The 20,477-nt window shown below is 39.1% G+C and overlaps 1 protein-coding gene across 1 annotated transcript in view; it reads right to left on the minus strand.

The window, feature by feature from the left end:
* Window positions 1-20,251, minus strand: part of LOC139694951 (protein zyg-11 homolog B-like) — a 38,620-nt gene extending 18,369 nt beyond the window's left edge. Inside the window, exons 1-8 of the mRNA XM_071593483.1 lie at window positions 19,628-20,251; window positions 18,976-19,378; window positions 14,344-14,608; window positions 12,279-12,576; window positions 10,087-10,247; window positions 6,597-6,914; window positions 5,245-5,382; window positions 3,267-3,407 (exon numbers count right to left, since the gene is read on the minus strand). Coding sequence (XP_071449584.1) covers window positions 3,267-3,407; window positions 5,245-5,382; window positions 6,597-6,914; window positions 10,087-10,247; window positions 12,279-12,576; window positions 14,344-14,608; window positions 18,976-19,259 — 1,605 coding nt within the window. The 5' untranslated portion in view covers window positions 19,260-19,378; window positions 19,628-20,251. The remainder of the gene's footprint in view (window positions 1-3,266; window positions 3,408-5,244; window positions 5,383-6,596; window positions 6,915-10,086; window positions 10,248-12,278; window positions 12,577-14,343; window positions 14,609-18,975; window positions 19,379-19,627) is intronic.
* Between the last annotated feature and the right edge of the window lie 226 nt (window positions 20,252-20,477).

Raw genomic sequence — 20,477 nt, forward strand, 5'->3', positions numbered from 1 at the left:
CATTCCAATCTTCAGTTCTTCCCATGCTTCTTTAATAACTTTTTCCACATACACCCTGTAGAGCACAAGTTATAATGGAAACCCTGGTCTTTACCCTCTCCCTAACACTGCCTATTCTGACTTTCTATTCACCACTTGTACCTGAGCAATCTCAGGCATGTACAGGTTGTGGATAAACCTACCTCCTGCAATCAAATTTCTAGTTCTGTAGTCCTTACATATGGCTTCATTTCCCTGTTTATGAATATGAGCTTACACTAACTAAACAGTCATCAAACAATATTACTCCCCCATAATTCAGGAATGAGTCCATAAAAACTTTACCTAAAACACTAACCTAACAAAGCCATCTGACAAATTTACTCCCTCATATATGCTAAAAATTAGTCCATAAAAACTCTTCCTCCCATTTTCTCCTAGCCTTTAAACAGTTACACAGGAACTTCCTCTAACCTCACAGCCTTATTTGATTTAAATTCCCTCATAACCATTTCTATCTCATCATCAAGTATGCCTGAACCTAAACTATCTTCATCTACATCATGTTCTCTTTTTATGTTCAAGCTTGCTGGTCTGATTTTTTTACCATTAACTTCTTCTGTATATTCCTTCTCTCTCTCGAGGATATTTTCTGTTTCAATCATTATTTTACCTGACTTACCTCTAACTATCAACGCAGACTTGCCTTTCTTAATTCCTGATAGTGTTTTAACGCTCTTGATTAGTGCACCAGTTTCACCATTTCTCTGCAGACTTTCAATTTCTTCGAATGTCTATCTGAAAGTCCTAGGGTAAGTAATTGAAGTGGTTTCCCATTGTCTCCCTCAATATCGTTTTTAATGTGACACCATCACACTATGGCCACCCCACAGGGATCAGACCAGATGCCTTTGTAGCCGCCTCACTGAGGAACAGATGCTGCAAGGACTACCTTTCGTAACAGAATTGTTAAGGTAGCTATAAATAAGCATTTGAATTTGAAAATTGTATCAATTATAGAAAAAGTTGTTTAAACTTATAAAATGAGGTACAAAAAAGAGAATAAAGCATAAAAATAGGAATTATTCAACTTTTATTTACATTTATAGCTATCGAGAAAAGGGTAGCCTAGAGTTAAGCTTACTTTTTTTGGAAAGGTAGTCAATGTCACTGACAGCTGCTTTGGCACTTAAAGGATGAAAGTTACACCACTAAAAACGATTACATATTTCCTGCTCTCCAGAATTTACTCATAAAGGAAATGACAATATCTACCCTCGAAGGTGCAATAATTACGAGGGTCATCCGGAAAGTAGTACCCGTTCGTGCCGCATGAAGTGCTGACGACGCGAGTAGCCGCTGCACGAGGTCAGATAGCTTCAGTGGCTTGTCTGCCTTCTCTGAGCCAAGTTGCGTGACGCTAGCATTGCCTGTGTTGTTTCTGTGATTGTTTACAATGTTTAAAAAAATTGAGAACGCCGCCAGTTGTGAAGTGAGGGCAGTGATTAAATTCCTCAATGCAAGAAACGTTCGCCCATGTGATATTCATCGCCAATTAAAGGAGGTGTATGGAGACAATGTAATGGACGAGTCGTCTGTTCGGCGGTGGTGTCGCAACTTCAACATGGGGAGGGGGAACACACACGACGATGAGCGTTCGGGGAGACCGTCTGTCATTACAGACCAACTGGTGAGCTCAGTTGACGAATTCGTGAGGAACGATCGGCGCGTCACAATTGATGACATCTGTGAGCATTTTCCCAATGTTTCTCGAACAATTGTTCATGAAATTGTTAAACACCATCTGCATTATGCAAAAATTTGTGCAAGATGGGTCCCTCGCGTATCTCAATGAGCTGGCGGCGAAGGACTATGCAGCAGGAATACAGAAACTTGTCACACGTTATGACAAATGCCTTAATTTGCTTGGAGATTATGTTGAGAAGTAGTTTAAAGTATCCTCTTTCAAATAAAATTTTTTATGTTTGTTAATATTTACTTTTGTGTCTTTATTTCACGAACGGGTACTACTTTCCGGATGACCCTCGTATAATGACTTGTGATGCCCACTTTTTCCATTACTTGGCATGCTGCAACTGACTTTACTGCTGTCTTCACTCCACTCACTCAACATAGAGTAAAAACATATATTCTAGGGAATATTTCAGTTTACTCAGGCATTCAACAGCTGAAAAAATATAATCTATGGGCTAATATTGTCCATTTTGTAATAATTATTGATTTCAAGTATCAGAAATTATGAGGAACAGTTGGGTGTGTCATTGTCATATTGGATGAATAAAATAATGTCTGCCTGTTCACTGGAAATGGATGAAGACTATGGATAATGGAATGAGAACACCATTCCAATCAGAAATTCTCATATGATTGAAAGTTGTATTCAGTAGTCCCTTTCTCAGAAAAACACAGATTTCTTGTAAAATATAAAAAAAACATCTCTATGTAGTAGTAAAAATAAATAAATAAGTTCAGCTTAAATGGCACACTTGAAAAAAACACAAACAGTAGCATCATCCATATCATTTCCGTCACAGTAAAAATAAATTTTCCTCATCAATCAACAGGAAGCCTGCAAATTATTCGAGAACAAAAGAAAAAACTACTTGATGACTAGATGGTCAAGGAAGAAAATAACGAATTACATCTAAAATAAGTAACAAAAATCAAAGATTGACAGACACAATCTTAAGAATGAATATAAAATAAAACTATGAAAAATTTTCTCACAGAATAAAAATATTGTCCACCACAAGTTGTGAAATCTCAAAAAAGAGGTAAAAAATTTCATTTCAGTATTGTCAACTGGGGCACGGCTCCAAAAGAGAGCAAAGAGATCAAGGCAGGGATTAATCCCATCCTTTGAACACATCTCATAAGGAATGACAACAGGGGACATTTCCTAGGTGAAATAAGTCAAACGCCAATTTTTTTCAGTACATCTATGAAATCCCTGAGTTTTTCAGAAGAGTGAAATGCCCTAAATTTTCCATGATTCCTTCTTGTCCCAGATTGGCTGACACAATCTGAATTCGATATCAACAAACAAGAAATTTAGGTTTAGGAAAGTCACTGAAGTACTTAAACCCCATATGAGTGATCTTTATAGAAAAGAGAAATTATTGAGGGCACATAGGCATGGAAGAGACCCTAAAAACAAAATGGTCCAAACACCTTATCTCACATGTCCCCACCTTCCCCACAGCCAAATAGGGTGCCACAGAACAATATATCTTTGACCATTAGAGGGGATAAGAATGCACAATCACCTGAATGACATCCACCCGAGCATCAGTGAAGGTCGGCGTGAGTCGGAATAGGTTGTAGAGGCACTTCTGGACGTAGAGGGGGCGGGACGAGTATCGCCGGAGGGCCTCCAGGATTTGTGACTCACAAGCTGTGCCACTCACCTGAAGAGATTCGAGAGATGTATGGAAGAGAGGGGAGGGAAGATTAACATTAGTATACATACACACACACACACACATACATATTTATTTATTATTTTGTCCTGCCCAACAGGCATGTGACATAGAGCATAAGTCATACATATATACAAGGGAACCTCATAATACAAGCATAATTCATTCCACAATCTTTCTTCTATAGCAAAACACTCTTCTAGTGAAACAACCTTTTGCATATAAATTAATATTAAGTACAATATATGTTCCATGCCAAAAAAATTATTCACAAGGTTTATTCAAAGAAAAGTATGTACACATTGTCTTGGATCGTGGGTCACGTTCACCTTTCCTTCTACCATGGAATGAAGCAACCGGGTATGCAAACTTGAATTGTAAAAGCAAAAAAGAGTCAAGGTGAATTGTTGATTATTTAGAAAACATGCCTAATTCCTTTTTCCTAAAAGGCCGTCTACAGACATTTGTTTTTGCCGATGCTTCAAAATTCGGTAAAAATGCAACTCAGAATGATCGTTATTTATGAATTTATGGCATGCATCGCCACTTCCTTATTAGGCCAATGCCTTGTACGCATGATATGATGCAAAAGTTTCCCATGATCTCCACATTACACTTCACCTGCTGTTTTGGACTTTGGAACTAGGATTTTCAAATTGCCACTTGCATTTGTGCAAAATAGCAGCGTGAGACAGCCTTTCATTGCCTTGTGCTCATTCCCAGGCATTTTCTTCTACTGTTATGTGTATAAATAAAGGTTTGCTTCAGCATCTTCTTCCCAAAGAGAACCATTTTGTCAAAATAAAGGACATACTGTGGCAGGTAACCCTCAACATCTACAGGCTTTTTGAAGTCACTGATGAAGCACTCAGCCACCTTTGACTCTTTGAGTTTGCTGCTTCACTGTGCCTCACAACCCTGTGGATTATGGTTCAGAAAATCGCTTTCCCTTCTTGCAAAATATATTCTTGTTAATGGTGTTGCTTTGGAATTGCTTTTTGTTTATGCATATGAGAGGCAACTGTCAACATCGTCGAGAATACGTAACCGTTGCGTAGATACTCTTGACATTCTATTTGAGGTATCTATCTCCTTAGTCTTGTCTGTGTTCTTAAAGAAAAGAAGAAAAGCCCCATTGTTGATGTCGACTAATTGTCATTGTGTGTACTATATCAGCCATGCTCACACCTTGATCCTGATTTTCAATGATTTCACTTTTCATTTATACAGTTATTTTTTATTTTTATTCTCCTATGGCTTTCTTCTTAAAGCCTTTTCTTCAGGGCTAATTTTCAAACTATGCATAAAATATCATTTAACTTTACACTAAAAAATCACTGATAATATGTTTGAACACAAGTTTGGAAAAATGTATAACCACTAACAATGCTAAGATGCTCGTGGAACGAGTGCTAGAGACATACTACAATAGAAGGCATGCAATAAATCCAGAAATTGCCCTCTCCTTGTCACTTATTCCATTCATTTCATATCAGTTTGATTTACATTACAATTTTATTAATTCAACACTACAATTTATCTTAAAATTTTAAGTCATAGAGTTATAACTAGTCACTAGTAATGAGTCATGAACTTAAAAAAAGCATAATTTTCATTTATCATCACACTGACGTCAAGTGGGTTACTTTCTGAATGAATAGTCTAGATGTATTTGAATCACTGAGAAAATGAATTTTGATTGATAAAGCTAGCTCTGCATGCATGGATTTGGATGGGATTGGCAGTCCACAAGCATGCATGCACTACTGTCACCATGAGGTGGACGCTCAGTCCATGATGGGACGTTAACCATGAGGGATTTTACCGCAAGATTTGGACGGAATGTGGGCAGTGTGGGATCCGTGAATGTCTCATCATAGCACGCCTCTGTCTGCACCAATCCAATGAAGCGCAGCTGTGGATGGGCATCTATCCAGGCACACAATGCAGGACCCCCCTCCACCTTTGAACAGAAGAATACCAGAGAGATTAAATAAATGGGTGACTTTTATTAGAAATGGATTTAGGCAGGTGCCCTGGAAAATCAGCAAAATCCAGACAGGAAAGACCAATGGAAGTTAATTGACTTTACAAAAAAAACTATAAAAAATTATATTACCCAAAACATTCAGAAATTGCAGACAACTGCAGTCACATAATTTGGAGTAAATTATTTTTAATATACAAAATATATAGTACTAACTAAGAGATTTTTCAATCATATAAGCCTTTAAAACTTAGATGCATGTACAGTCAAACCTTCCTTAATGAGAATGATTTATTCCTGAATCTTTCTCAACCCATACATATACCATATGAGAAATGTGAAGGAATAGTGGCAGAGTAAATAATTTTTAAGGTGATGATGGAGATAATTTGTGCTTCCTTACCATGTAACAAACTTGTAGAGAGTTTGGTAATAAATAAATAGCATAAAAAATAAATAAATAGAAGGGACACCAGGATTGATCCCTGTGGGACACCACAACTGATTTTAAGAGGCCACTGATCTGATGGTAATTGTTCCTATGTGAGATGTGCATCAAAACTGAACAATTTGTCAATGATTTGAAAGATGAGAATAAAGTCATTAATGGGCTGTGCACAAGATTCCGATACATAACAATATTTTGGGCAATATTGAGTGATCAATTTCATCAAAGACTTTGCTAAGATCGTAGAATGTGTCAATGGTGTGCTATTGATTGTTTACTGACTAGCATATGTGTTTAATTAGATGATAGGTAGCTGAAGTAGTAGATGGGACATTCTCTGCCTGATTGACTGACTAAAGATGACAAGATATGTGGAAAAAAATGTTTTGTATCCTTGAATCAATTTTTTATCACGCTTTAGCCTTTGAACATAATTACTTCAACATTTTACAGAAAATAAGCACTAGGTGGAACAATGGCACAATTTCTCAAAAAAATCACACTTATTTGCATGATATTAGGGCATCTTCAGGCCTTCATCTGAATGATAGGTTATGTAATTAAAATTGACAACCTTTGAACAGAGGAGAGAATTAGCAAGTGTGCATGCCAAAAAGCAGTACCTAGAAGTAAATGGCTGAAAAGTCAAGAGTCCCCTTCATTCCCTAGGCCAACAATAAAGATAAAACCAAAAGTAAAATCTTCCAGAAATCAAAAAGAATGTCCCTGCCTCTGTCCTTACCTCCTCTCTCCCTGACACATCCAGGCTCTCCAGCAGGGGTAACACTTGTGGGTTTGACAAGATCTCACCAGCCAACCTCCGAATAGGCCCACCCACTGATGCACCCCCATTGTTTCCTGCCCCATGGTTGTCCCCACCTCTCCCAACCCCCACTCCAATCGGCTGCCTCCCATTGGCTGCGGCCGCCGCGGCTGCGGCAGCAGCTGCTGCTGCTGCAAACACCTCAAATGGATGGTTGTCCTGCTCATCTGATAGGTCCAGGTGGCGCAGCTGCCCCAGCTCTGATATGATGGATGCTGCACCACCAGGGTTGCACACCTGGGCGATGGCAACAGAGGGAGAGGGGGTTAATTAGCAAACATCACCCAAAATCATCACTGTTTAACCAAACAACACATTGTGCAGTAGTCTGTCATTTGCACAACCCCAGAAAACTTGACATAATTTGCACTCCCCTAGGCATGAGCTGCAAGTGGTATATGATAAACACAGAAAATTCACCCTTTCCGGAGCTTTGCGAAATGCACAATAGATGCAAAAATAAGAGAAGGGAAACTCATATCCGCGAAATATACAGGGGAAAATGATAATTTACTGAATGAATAAACTGCAGTGGAAGGTCAAGGATGGAATGTCATGAGAAGTATATGATAAAAGAATTAGCTCAAAAAAATAAACTGGAGTGATGAGATTGGAAGTCTTAACAGAATGTCAATTCGATAGTGGTAACTGAAGCCAATTTTTCAGACTGGTAACACATGATAATAATTAATTAACAGCAAAGAATAACAACAATTCCAAGTAACTATTTAATTTGAAGCCAACAAGAGTAAAAATAATTTGCATGAATTACTTATTCCACATCATTTTTCATGTAAATTATGTTAATTCTGTTTGATTCTCTTGTATTATAAACATGAAACAATAGTGTATTGTTTAAAATACTTCTAAGTTGACTGTATAAATATATGAGAGACTGCAAACTAAACACATTTTCATTTTAGATTCAGGGGAGAAATATTTTTCATTACTCACCACTGACGCATTCCACAACGATATTATCAAAAGAACTTCTCTGTTCCTCCTTTTCTACGAGGGTCATCCGGAAAGTAGTACCCGTTCGTGCCGCATGAAGTGCTGACGACGCGAGTAGCCGCTGGACGAGGTCAGATAGCTTCAGTGGCTTGTCTGCCTTCTCTGAGCCAAGTTGCGTGACGCTAGCATTGCCTGTGTTGTTTCTGTGATTGTTTACAATGTTTAAAAAAATTGAGAACGCCGCCAGTTGTGAAGTGAGGGCAGTGATTAAATTCCTCAATGCAAGAAACGTTCGCCCATGTGATATTCATCGCCAATTAAAGGAGGTGTATGGAGACAATGTAATGGACGAGTCGTCTGTTCGGCGGTGGTGTCGCAACTTCAACATGGGGAGGGGGAACACACACGACGATGAGCGTTCGGGGAGACCGTCTGTCATTACAGACCAACTGGTGAGCTCAGTTGACGAATTCGTGAGGAACGATCGGCGCGTCACAATTGATGACATCTGTGAGCATTTTCCCAATGTTTCTCGAACAATTGTTCATGAAATTGTTAAACACCATCTGCATTATGCAAAAATTTGTGCAAGATGGGTCCCTCGCGTATCTCAATGAGCTGGCGGCGAAGGACTATGCAGCAGGAATACAGAAACTTGTCACACGTTATGACAAATGCCTTAATTTGCTTGGAGATTATGTTGAGAAGTAGTTTAAAGTATCCTCTTTCAAATAAAATTTTTTATGTTTGTTAATATTTACTTTTGTGTCTTTATTTCACGAACGGGTACTACTTTCCGGATGACCCTCGTATAACCATGTGTCATGAAACATGTATTCTCTATTTCTGTACTTTAGTATGCAAAACACAAAACTATCTAAATATCTGAAATGATGATAAGGTTACTACTAGCAGAAATAATTCACCAAAAATAATAAGTAGGTGCCAAAATAATCAAACATAACTTCTTGCTTAAAGCTCATTTATGAAAAAATGGAGGTGGATGCAACATTGCAGGGGTAGAAATTTGGCAAGTCAGAAAATGAAGGAGAAACCACCAAAAGGAGAAGGTCAGTGAAACAATTGAAAAATGTTTTGTTGGACATGTGATCCATTGCATATGAAACTCGAGTGAAATTACTTCTATAAAAAGTTTACTGCTCTCCCCCATTGTGGGAGTACCTAAATCAGACAGCGTGAGAGAAGAGAGGCAGCTGGATGAATGTAACGAAATATCTGGGATTTATTTTTAATGCATGCACACTCACAGGCACCTCAGAAGCAAAACCTCATCACTCATTGCGGGACACATTAAAAGCAAAATACATGAGGGCCAATAGGCTCAGACATGAACATGAGTCCCTAGGTGAGAGAGGTGGTGGCGTCTAGGCTATGACTAAGCATTGGGTCTGGTCTGGGGAAAATTAAAAACTCATTTAATATGGTCAACAAACAATTCCACAAAGTGAAGCCTGAAAGTGTGAAGTTCATATAGAACTTAATTTTTACCGTAAAAATAATGTAAAACACTTTAGTTTATTTATTAATTTAACCATAAGTGAATGTGAAAGTTATTTATGGGGTCTATTATAAATCTTCCAAATGGGAAACTTGGAAGAGTCATTTGGAAGATTTAAAATCGACACACTTGCCGGCTGAAAGGCATTTCGGCCCACAAACTCAGAAGATGATATGAGAATGGAGGAAACATAAAATTAATTCTAGGAACATGTTAAGAACTAGATATAATACAGGATGAATGGAATTACTGTTTCAACAAAAATGGTTTCAATTGAAGCGAGAAAATTAGCAATAGGTATGCCTATTGCCAATTTTTCTGGGACAATTTTAAGGTTCAAAGGATTCTAGAAGAAAACTTTTTATAAATCCTAACCTGAACAATCATGATGCAGCCTATGGACTAGAAAATATGGTAAATTTCTTTTCCAATGATTACAATACTATTCCTGTGACCTTTGTATGGGAATAGTGTATGGGAAATAGACACATTTCTGATTAATGTAGATTCCACTCCACCATAATCTCCGACTAGTTTGGAAGAGCACACAGTTGAGCTGACATTTTCAGGAACTCACATTTGTCTGCATTCATTTATTATGGAATTAATTTCATGGTTTAATTATAGAAACGATAAAGTATTTTCTTGAATACTAATTAATTTTTTGAGCCAATTTTGCAGTGTAATTAATAGATAATCAAGGAAAAGTAAAAGGAAAAACATACATAACAGGATAAACAAAAGTGGGAAAGGTGGAAAGAAGAGGATTCCAATAGCAGAATCAAAGTTACAAAACCATAAATTGAAGGAATGACCTTTAGTTTCCTGAGCTATGTCCTGAACCACTGGGCCATTCAGGAACCTAGTGCAATACACCCACAAATGTACACAATTACATTTGATTGTGCGCACATACATAGACATATCTGTGCTTACCCTCAAGTTGTACATGGCGAGAGATCGGAGGGTGGCTTTACGGCGCCGCAGAGGTGATACATCATTGACAAGAGTGCTGGAGATGTCAAGACTCTCGAGGAAAGGGAGGTCCTCACACACGACCTCCAGACCATGGCGGTTGAACTCAGTGCCGGACACATCTACGGGAGAAAGCAGCAAATAAATTAGGGGGGGGATGGTTGCATGTCTTGACCCCTTCCCCCTTGGAGAAGCCTTCTTCACCAAATAGCACAGATTAAAGGCTCTTGCTGACGATGATATCAACAGACAGTACACCAACACATACACTAAGGATATAAAATCCTAGTCTATTAATCCCTCCATCATAAGGACACCTCTGATCTGTCCGGACTGACTCTAAAGACACACTTCAGCACAGACTGTTAACTGATGAGTCACAAGACAGCAGCACTACTGCCCCGCATGTAAACATACTTTTCCATGCAAGGTTCTTGGAATTTGGTTGAATATAAACGCAATATTTCACATTAAAGTAATTTTCTGAGGTACATTAACAGGGAAATTTTGATATAGTAAGAACTCATAATCCCTAAAATATTTCCTGATATTACCTGAGGTAGTTTTATGATCACCTGGTTGATTCCTTTGACTTTCAGGATATAATAGCTGTTATTGTGGGTATTTCCCATAAGAGTGGGTATTTCCTATTTATTGATAGGCAAAAAAGTAGTAGAAATAACAAATCCACATGAGTAAATTAGAAAAATGAGACTGATAGCATTTTAGACACTTAGATCCCACCATTGCCAGATATTTTTGTCAATACTGTCATCTTAGATCAGACCCAATTTTAGATTGCTGCTCAGTGACTATCAAATATTTTATACAAAAATATTAATCCTACATGTTTGCCAACTTTCATTGGTACATTGTCCAGCAAGTGTTGCATCACGAAGGAAGTTTTAGAGCAGTCCTAGTTTATCTCCTTTGATTATATACTATGGATGTTTTCCCATAAACATTCTCTTGAGATGGCATTCTAAAAGGCAGCCTATAAATGTATACAATTTCTTTGATTCAAGTTATTTGAACATCGCCCTAAGAGGAGGCTTACCTTTGGTAATAATACTGCTGGTATTAGGCACATCATCCAGAAGCTGACCCCTACAGACAGAGTCAATCAAAAAAAGCAGATAGCGTGATATCTAGCTTTTTAATCCAAATCCATTTATGAGATAATGCCATAATCTTACTGAAATGATAAAGGTTCAAGCAAAGCAACTCAATTGCAAAAATCAGAAAAATGTATCACTAAAAAATTAAACGTTGGCTATTATGATATGTTTGTTAGTATGTACGCTTCACAATAAAATACTGATGAAATTCTATGATTGTCATATGCTGTTACTGAATTACTCATGATATCAAATATGACACCATTCGATACAAAATGTAGAACTCACTCATCATAACACACTGTTTATATAAAACTTTACATGTCAATTTAACAGGAGGGGATGGAGGGAGATGAGAAGTGTAAGAGGAGGTGGAGGGGGAGTGTGGGAGGTCAGAATGGAGGGAGAAGGGGTGCACGAGGTTGGGAAACACAGAAGAAACAAAGCAGCAAGCACTCCTAAACCTTTCTATCAGGTCCCATTTTAATTAGACACCAAGACTGAGGCATCCAAGGTAGACCCAGACCAGGCCATACATGTGATGATGAGGTTGGGGAAGGGGTGACGTTTGAGTAGAGGGGGAAGAGAGGAGTATTTAAGGAGAGGAGTACTCCAAAGGCATTATCATACAATCTTATCTCACGGAATCAAGTTTGAAGCAAATCATGTATTACACCAAGGGTAAAGTACAGAATTGGTTGCAGAGCATGGTTCAGAGAGCAAGTTGAAATTTTATGCACGTGGGTTGTTCAATAAAAGTTCTTTGAAAAAATTGAAATACATACTACTTTAGGCAGATTTATTTCCCAAGATAATCTCCTTATAGCTCGATATATTGACTTTTAAGCCACCTAAAATTAGTAATTCACAATATCCTCAAAACAGGCATCCGTGTATGCGATGGACTCCTCGTTCGTCATGAATTATTTTCCGCAGAGCCATTTTTTCAAATTTGGAAATTTAAAAAAGTCACTGGGGGAAAAATCTGGTGAATATGGTTCATGTTGTATATGGGTTGTATTGTCATCATCATACCTAGGTGCCGTAAGTGCCGCAGCCTTGAGAGGGAGACAACTACACAGCAACGACTTGTGGCAGGGGATGTGCCAGGAGATGAGGCCAGCAGCTGTTCTGTGGCAGATGACCTGTCTGCCTCCCTGGCGTTGGACGCCGGTGATCGGCCAAGGGCCAGGTAGGGTGCAGGTGGCACATCCGCAAAGGGAGTGCGGGAGACACCAAGAGAGCGTAGGTTCTGCACTGACCATTCACCCAGTGCTGACACCACATCCGACACCGTCGCAGAGCGAAGACCTGTAGCCTCCAGGTGGATTATCTGTTAGGGAAGGGGTGATTAGCTAAGCGAACATTTCAGTCAACATGCACAAGAAGAGACTAAAATGATGATTATATCAATTAAATATAAACAATATGGTATGATTGGCCATTTAGCTATCAATATCCAATAAAATTCAGATGGAAGACAGGTGTAAACGTAATCCTATCATTTAGAATTACACTACACGACAAAAAACTTGCATCCCAATTTTGGATAGGGTTTTCAAAAACTCAAGTCATCATTTATGACTCAACAATTATGCATTAGTGGGGAACAGGATGGTGCGGTAGCTAATGTACAGGCTGAATAACTGATTGAAGCACTATTCCACTTGATAAAATAAAATATTCCATAAAACAGTATTCCATAAATAATCAACACAATTACTTCACTATCCACTGTAAAGACCGTCAAAATTTTTCAGAGAGCCAGTGTAGAGATGGAAAGATATGCCAAACATTTCGCTCCTTTCATAGATGCCCTCATCCATTTTTGAATATTGTTGAAGGGTTGATTAGATAATCACTAGAAGGATATGGCAAAGGCATTCCAGCAACATTCTGCTATCACCAAAGGTCAATATGATTGCTGTCACTCTGATAGCCAGTATGCCTATTGGTACCTGTATGCTCTACAATCTCAAAGCCTGGACCGGCTCTAACGCTCAAATTGATCATATCAAATTATATAAATAAAAATTGAGTATATCAAGTTGATATTTGAAGAGATAAAAACTCGCCACAATGACACAGAACAAGTGGTCACAGAGTTTCCATATGGCTGCAAAATTGCTGAAGAATTTGTAGTGGAAGCGATGGTGTTGAGATTTATTAGAAGGCAACAAATTACAATTGAAAAATTCTTTGAAACTTAAACTACTTTTTAGTTTCACTAAATCAAAAGTTGTCAATAGTACTTAATGTTTTAATTTAAACAATTTTGTACAATCCATACTTTCCTATTATCGTTTCCCATCACCTTCATTAGCCCTGAGAATTCAATATTCTCCTTTAAGGTGAACAAATACATAAGTTTTACTATGCAACAAATAAGTCTTTAAGTATGCATTATTTTAATTGGCATCATATGGCGAAAATGAAACCACATTAGCAATACTTTTTTTTTAATTTGTCCTTTGCCAGTCCTTTGTTTTTCCTGGCTACGTGATTGATTTAGCTTTCAGAGGAGAATGCAGTCTGCTGTTCACTTGATGGTAGTTCTGTGTTCTTGTAAATCTATAATTCTACCCTTATACAATGACTGAAAAACAGAAAAATATTAACTTTCCACTTCAAAAAAAAATCTAATTGATCACATGGAATGGATATAGGATAGTTTCTGTACAAATTCATTTATACTACGAACATGTTAGCTGCAAATTTTGATTTTCTGTGTTTTTCTACATCCACGCTTCATTGTTCATCCATTAGCACAAATAATTGAAAGCTTATGGTAATTCAAAACAACTTCCGATGCAGCATTTCATTTCTAATTTTCTACATACTGCCAGACAGTATAATGACAGGTGGACACCCTGTCTTCCCCCCTGACATAAATCCTAGCATGTGCATGCTCAATGGTGACACAAAAAAATTCAGCAATCGAAAAATAAGCGACAGAGTGTTCATCCCGTGAGATTCTTTCAAATGAGGTGGGTGGTGCTGGAGTGGAACAGTCGGAACACCTCGGGTAGTGAACAGGATGTACTACCACAGGAAAGGAGGGGAGTGGCACCAACACCTAACCACCATATGGACACAATACCTTGTGGTTTCGGAGGAAACGGAGTCCTCGGGCGGTGATACCAGGAGGGGCATTGCGCATCCTCACTGTGCGTAGCCGTGTCTGCCTCCCGGAGAAGAGTGACAGCGTCTCATCTGTCAGGTGGCCTCGTTCACACAGACCAGACAAGAGCCGCTCTGAGATCTCAGATGGCAGGAAGGCATCACGGTCACGGAACACCAGGTGGGGGGTCTTGGTGGGAGGTTGGCGCGATGGTGTAGAGGGGGTGGAGAGCGCCGCTGCACGCCTGAGAATAAGACACATCCATCCAACTAAGTAAATAAAACAAACAAGAACACCAACCACCAAACCATCGACAGTGCACACTGTAACATGGAGAATGTCACGAGCCTCTGGTGTGCAGTGTGGTGCCGTGTAGGCTCTTGCAGCGTGCCAGATTGCGGCCTCTTGGGCCTATGGACTACCAAGGTTTGGATAGCGTGGGCTAGTGCCAGCTGGGAAAGTGGCCACGTCAGCAGCGAGGGTAGTGCCACCTGGGCTCGAGAAGAAGCCAGGCGCTAGCGCTGACAACAAGAGTTGGCGGCCACTAATCGAGGAGATTCCCTCATTGGAGCGGGTAGAGGAGACACACGCAAGCTCGCAAAAGCAGCCCTATGCGCATAGCCAGCGAGCCCGTAAAAGTAGCACCATGCCTGAACCAGCAAGCATGTGGGGCAGCACCACATCATCAAGACAGCGAGCACGTGGTGCAGCACCATGCTGCAAACTAGCAAACACGTGGGACAGTACCACGTCATTGAGACATCAAGCATGTGGAGCAGCACCATGCCGTGAACCAGCAGGCATGAGGAGCAGTACCACGCCATGAGCCAGCGAGAAGTTGAACAGTGTGCAGCGTGACAACCAGCACTCCATGGTCGAGAGTCTAGTGGGATTCCCTCTGGGAGTGGGCCGTGTACGAAGAGTCCAATGGCAGACGGTAGTATATGATGCATAGTTGTGAGCAGGTTGGGATAGTTGTGAAATAAATTAATTTGATATCAATCAGGTATTTATTTTACACTAGCACCTGTTGCCCGAATCGGCAACCATTGTCTCTTGCGAGAGGGGCAAAGGTCGTATCACAAATCCCCAGTGGCGCCAATGCACCACTAGCCATCTTATCAATAGATCAGAATAAAGTCTTTGATTAAGTAAATCACTTATATTTATATGTGGTGATGAAGAAAATGGGTTTCGGATGTACCTTCATTGGAGAGATTGAAGCCTTATAAAACAACTCTACATGTATGGTGAGAGTGGAGAATTCATTTAAGGCCCCTCCCTCATTTACAAAGGGGGTAAGGTAAGGCTGACCGCTCTCTGGGTAGCTATATTCCTTATAAATTGAACCCTTGCTTGAAAGTCTAATGACCTCAATGGATGGTGTTCTGCTTCCTGGAGAGACTGACTGAAGGCTGGTAGTTAGTGCCTATGCTGATAATGTCAACATTTTTGTGGAAAAGAAGAGGATTTTGTTAAGTAACATTGGGCTTTAATGAGTACTCTAATTTATCTGGGGCATTTTTTAATTCCATAAAAAGTGGCAGATTGTAGGCAGGTAGGTGGTCAGACAGAACTGATAAACTTCTAGGTTTCTGCTTGACTAACATCAAGATCATGAAGCATGATAGATGGGCTAATGGTTGATTCCTTGGGGCACCGGCATGCACCCAAAGGTCGACTGCCCATGGTGCTCTGGGATTGAAGGCTATGCCTGGCACCTTGCATTTACATGTATAGTCACAGGAGTCCAAGTTATGTGGTGGAAAATCATAAATATTATGAAAGCCTTAATAGGAACACAACCCCTTTACCTGTGCCAACTCTATAGTCTTATCCCTATCAGAAGATTAAATAGCCACAGTCATAAATTAATAAACTGTCTTATGACCATGACCAAAAGTGTCATCTACGAGGAGGATAACACTACTTCAAAGGAAATCTCAATGACATGAATTATATGGCGAAACTAGAGCAGAAACTGTAGAAAAGGACTGCAAAGAGAGAAGATATGTCATATTAGTCATGGTAGCCTTGATAAATTTGAGTCATTTTGGGGCTACATGAACATTTTCTGCAATAGTCAAGAAGCCAAATTGAATTTTTGCTTAACATAGTGTTATGCCTGCAAGCACCTAGTAAAAACTATTAATATAACCATGCATATTTTATTCCTAATTTATTTAATTATGCCTTGGTTTATTAATTACGGTACTTTGAAACAATTCACAAACCTACTCCCTTCCTCACTGCTCGACTCTCATCATTATCCCTCATCCACATGGCTTAATCTTTCTTTTAATCCTCCTTGTTTTAATTGCACCCACATGTTTTGGGTGGCAGCTTTGTGGTGCAATGCTCTGGACTCATGATTGCCTTTCACAAGTCCACAGAAGAGAGGGATGTAAGCTATGCTGCTAACCATCAGGCCAATGAGATTGTGGCCCAACCACTGCAAGTGTTATCAATGCATTGTGCTTTCCTTCACCATGGACAGAGTGGCAGGAGTGCAGTGGGAGAAGGGTGTCAGCAGGGGTCTCAACTCCCTGGGAGCAAACTATCCCTGCGGAGAGGCTACGGAAAACACAAGATCTCCTCCAAAATACTAGATGTTTTTAAAATAATTGGGTAAAATTGTTTTTTTTTTGCCAAAAAATAAATAATAATAGTAACACACACACACATATTTTCATACACACTTGAATTTTTGGAAGCTTTGAAAGAACAAGTCATTATGTTGAAGTACATGTAATCATTACCTTGCCTGTTGCTTACAGTCCAGGAGATTGAAACCCATTTTCATAAACAAATGTGCTCTATCTAATTTGCATTTAAATGCAGCAAATTTAAAGATTAAAAATGATTCGATTTAACCACAATTAGCTAAGGATGCCAAATTCAATATCTAAGCTACAGGTGTGGGAATGCCTAATTCTAATTTTTTTCCAATTTCACTGCTGCTGATTACACCCTTAACGTACATAACTAGGTCTTCAATTTTTATCAACCTATAAAAATGATAAGCAGGCACTAACTTGATAATAACACAGAGCAGTAATTAACCCAAATGTTTTTATTCAGAAAAAACTTGAGGAAACAATAGTGAGACCCATTTCTTATATTATGTGCAACTGTATAGACATTTAAAATTATGTCACTGGGCTATTGCCTGTGAGGCATAGCAGTATACTTGTGACCCTCATTTTCACCCAGGTTGTCAATTATATTAGCACCAGATCTTCCTGGAAGGCTGCATGTGGCATTCAGAAAAGGAGCTCCCTACCTCTGCCCTGATGCGAACATTCGAAATGCAATGCAATTGGGCTTATTCTTAGATGAGCTCTATCTACACTCAATTACCAATCTAACTTTCATATTGATCCATATAGCTGGCTGAACTACATATCATATGAAAGCCTCATTCACAGCTGGTCAGAATACAGTTCAGTATTACGGTAGCCGTATTTTCTATTGATGGCGATACAATAGCAATATTCCTCCAAAACACATTTCTTAGATACAAAGCATTTAAAGCAGAAATCCCAACTTCTGACATATCGTGTACAATTATGCACAATTTCCATATTCCGACCCTACAGTATTGTAGATCTGCTGTCAATATACGAAAATTGGTGACCAACATCAGGATGATTTGTTTTCTACAAGGATGGAGATTCAATAAACTGATCTATACCCCGTTACACTTTTTACAAGAAGTTTTATTGTGATTGATTACTTTATTCCTTGATAAAATCACTGCTATTAATCAACTATTTTATTTTGTTTCCATTTACACGTTCATTTTATTCAACAACTTGCCTGGCCATATGGTATTAATGAATCTTATTTGGGTAGTTTTCCCGTGAGATACACAATAAAATATAAAACGTTTATACATTTAACTATGAATAGAAAAGAGAAAGGAGCAGTGAACCAATCTTAGGATGGAATACTGATAATGATGATATTTAACTCAAAAGAATAGATTTCTGCCATACTTTCCTCCAAGAATCCATCCACCGCGGTGTTCCAATGTTTTAATCATTAAAAAACAACTTCAGGGTACCAAACTCAATTACCAAAGGGGGATCTAAATGGTGCGGTTGCTATCGTACTGGCTTCCCACCCAGAGGGCCCGGGTTCAAATCCCGGCGGTGTGGAATATTTATCAGTGGTATCTCGATCCCTACTTGAGGTGCTTTGTGGAGGGCACTTTGAGTGAATACGCCGTCCGTCGGATGGGACGTTCAACTCCGGACCCCTTGGCGCCTTTCGACAAGAGTAGGCTAATGCAGACGCCGGTTCTCCTCACCCTTCCTTTCCCAACCCTAATGGCGCAAATGACCTCAGCTGTCGGGCACCTCCCCTAAATACTAATACTACTCAACAACCAAACTGTGCTTGTTATGAACAATAGTTCAGTGACATTTCCCATTCAATAAGGTATTTTATTAATTAGCATTGCAACTGGCGAGTTATTTATTACCCATATACGGTCATTTATAAATCAGAAATGTTGAATTAGATGTACCGGCGCACACATAATCATTCATGTATTTATGCATTTACAATCTGATTACATTACTAGACACAAGAAAATAAAACCCATACCTTGCCACCCTGAAGGTCCCATATGCTGCTTCAGATGGAAACCCCATCCCGAGACCAATCCGTGCGATGGCTGTTCCAGACTCCAGATTTTCATTCTCTTCTCTCTCCAGATTTCCCGCGCTGAGAGATTTATCATCTGTCGTACTACCTTCTGCTTCAACTTCCAGTTGCCCAGGGCCGGATTCATTTTGATTATATTGATAGGTTGTTTCACACACGGCTTCTAAGTTGTCGCAAATGAAGTCTACACAAGCCTCTTGCAGTGAAACTGGAGAGTCGTACATGTCAACTGATTATAATTCCGAACTGTAACTTCCTCTATTTTCAGCCAACGATTGCCTAAGTCTCCTGTGACCGATATGTTCACTGAATTATTACAAAATACGCAACTGCCATAATGACCCTGGAATGCAGATGTTTAGAATTAGCGACCGTCACATGGACGGTTGGCGACTTACGAGCATATAAAGGGACACGTTTCGTCAAGCACTCCCATAAGAAGAAGGCAAGACATTTTCTCAAACACAATAACAAAATATAGTAAATGAACTGTAGTCTGCGTACAAATATGCTCATAAAACCACTTGATTAATTATTCATGTTATTGATCCCGTATTTCCATAAAATTATAAATATTATAATTTTAGCATACCTGCTTTTGAAGTCTCAAAATGTTTTATGCCAACAATTTGAGATATAACTATCACAAATTGACGTTACCTATTATGTACAATATAACCCATCAATGGGTGCATAGTAAGACAATTTTTAAGCGGTTTTTCCCAGACATATTTATTGATCGTTGTTCAGTAATTGATAATACTGATCCAAGTATTTTTTTCAAATTTAAATGTTACTTTTATGCAGACTGTGCCCACGATTTACACAAATGAATCCCTTCAGCCTCTTCAGTAATACATCGCCACCTTCACGGCTAAACGTGAAACTTAGTTGATCCAAAATTTTTGAATTCTTTAAACTAATCGCTTTTTAGCCAAATCAATCTTAACCCAACTTGTGTAAATGAGGATTTCAGTTTTCAAAAGAAAATCAAAGGTAATGATCCAAATTGCAACTTTCGTTCGCAATGGCAGGCACAATTTCCGAAATTCACTAGCAGAACACTTCCGTTTCTACTTCGAAGACATCTATTGTTCCACTTTATAACTAGATTTTACGCTGCGTCCAAACTGCTTGGGTGTGAGGAAGCATACTTAAGAGGTGCAAAGTTGCGTCCGAATTTATTGGACATTAGAGTTTAGGTGCCTAAATGAAAGGCGCCTAATGAAAAGGTGGCTATCGTTTTGACAACCTACGCAATAGTACTGCCATCTATGCAGCTAAGAATAAGGATTAAACAGATGATGTCCGAATTTAAAAACTTGGACATTTCAGATAGCTTGTGCTAACATTTGTGCGTTGTTGCAAAACTGCGTAATGGTTTTTGCGCAATTCCGAGTTAAACTTACAATTCATTCGGCAGTCTTCAATTGAAGTTTTCC

Source organism: Hetaerina americana, unplaced genomic scaffold (genome assembly GCF_022747635.1).
Source record: "Hetaerina americana unplaced genomic scaffold, ioHetAmer1.1.p SCAF_6, whole genome shotgun sequence".
NCBI classification, from domain to species: Eukaryota; Metazoa; Arthropoda; class Insecta; order Odonata; family Calopterygidae; genus Hetaerina; species Hetaerina americana.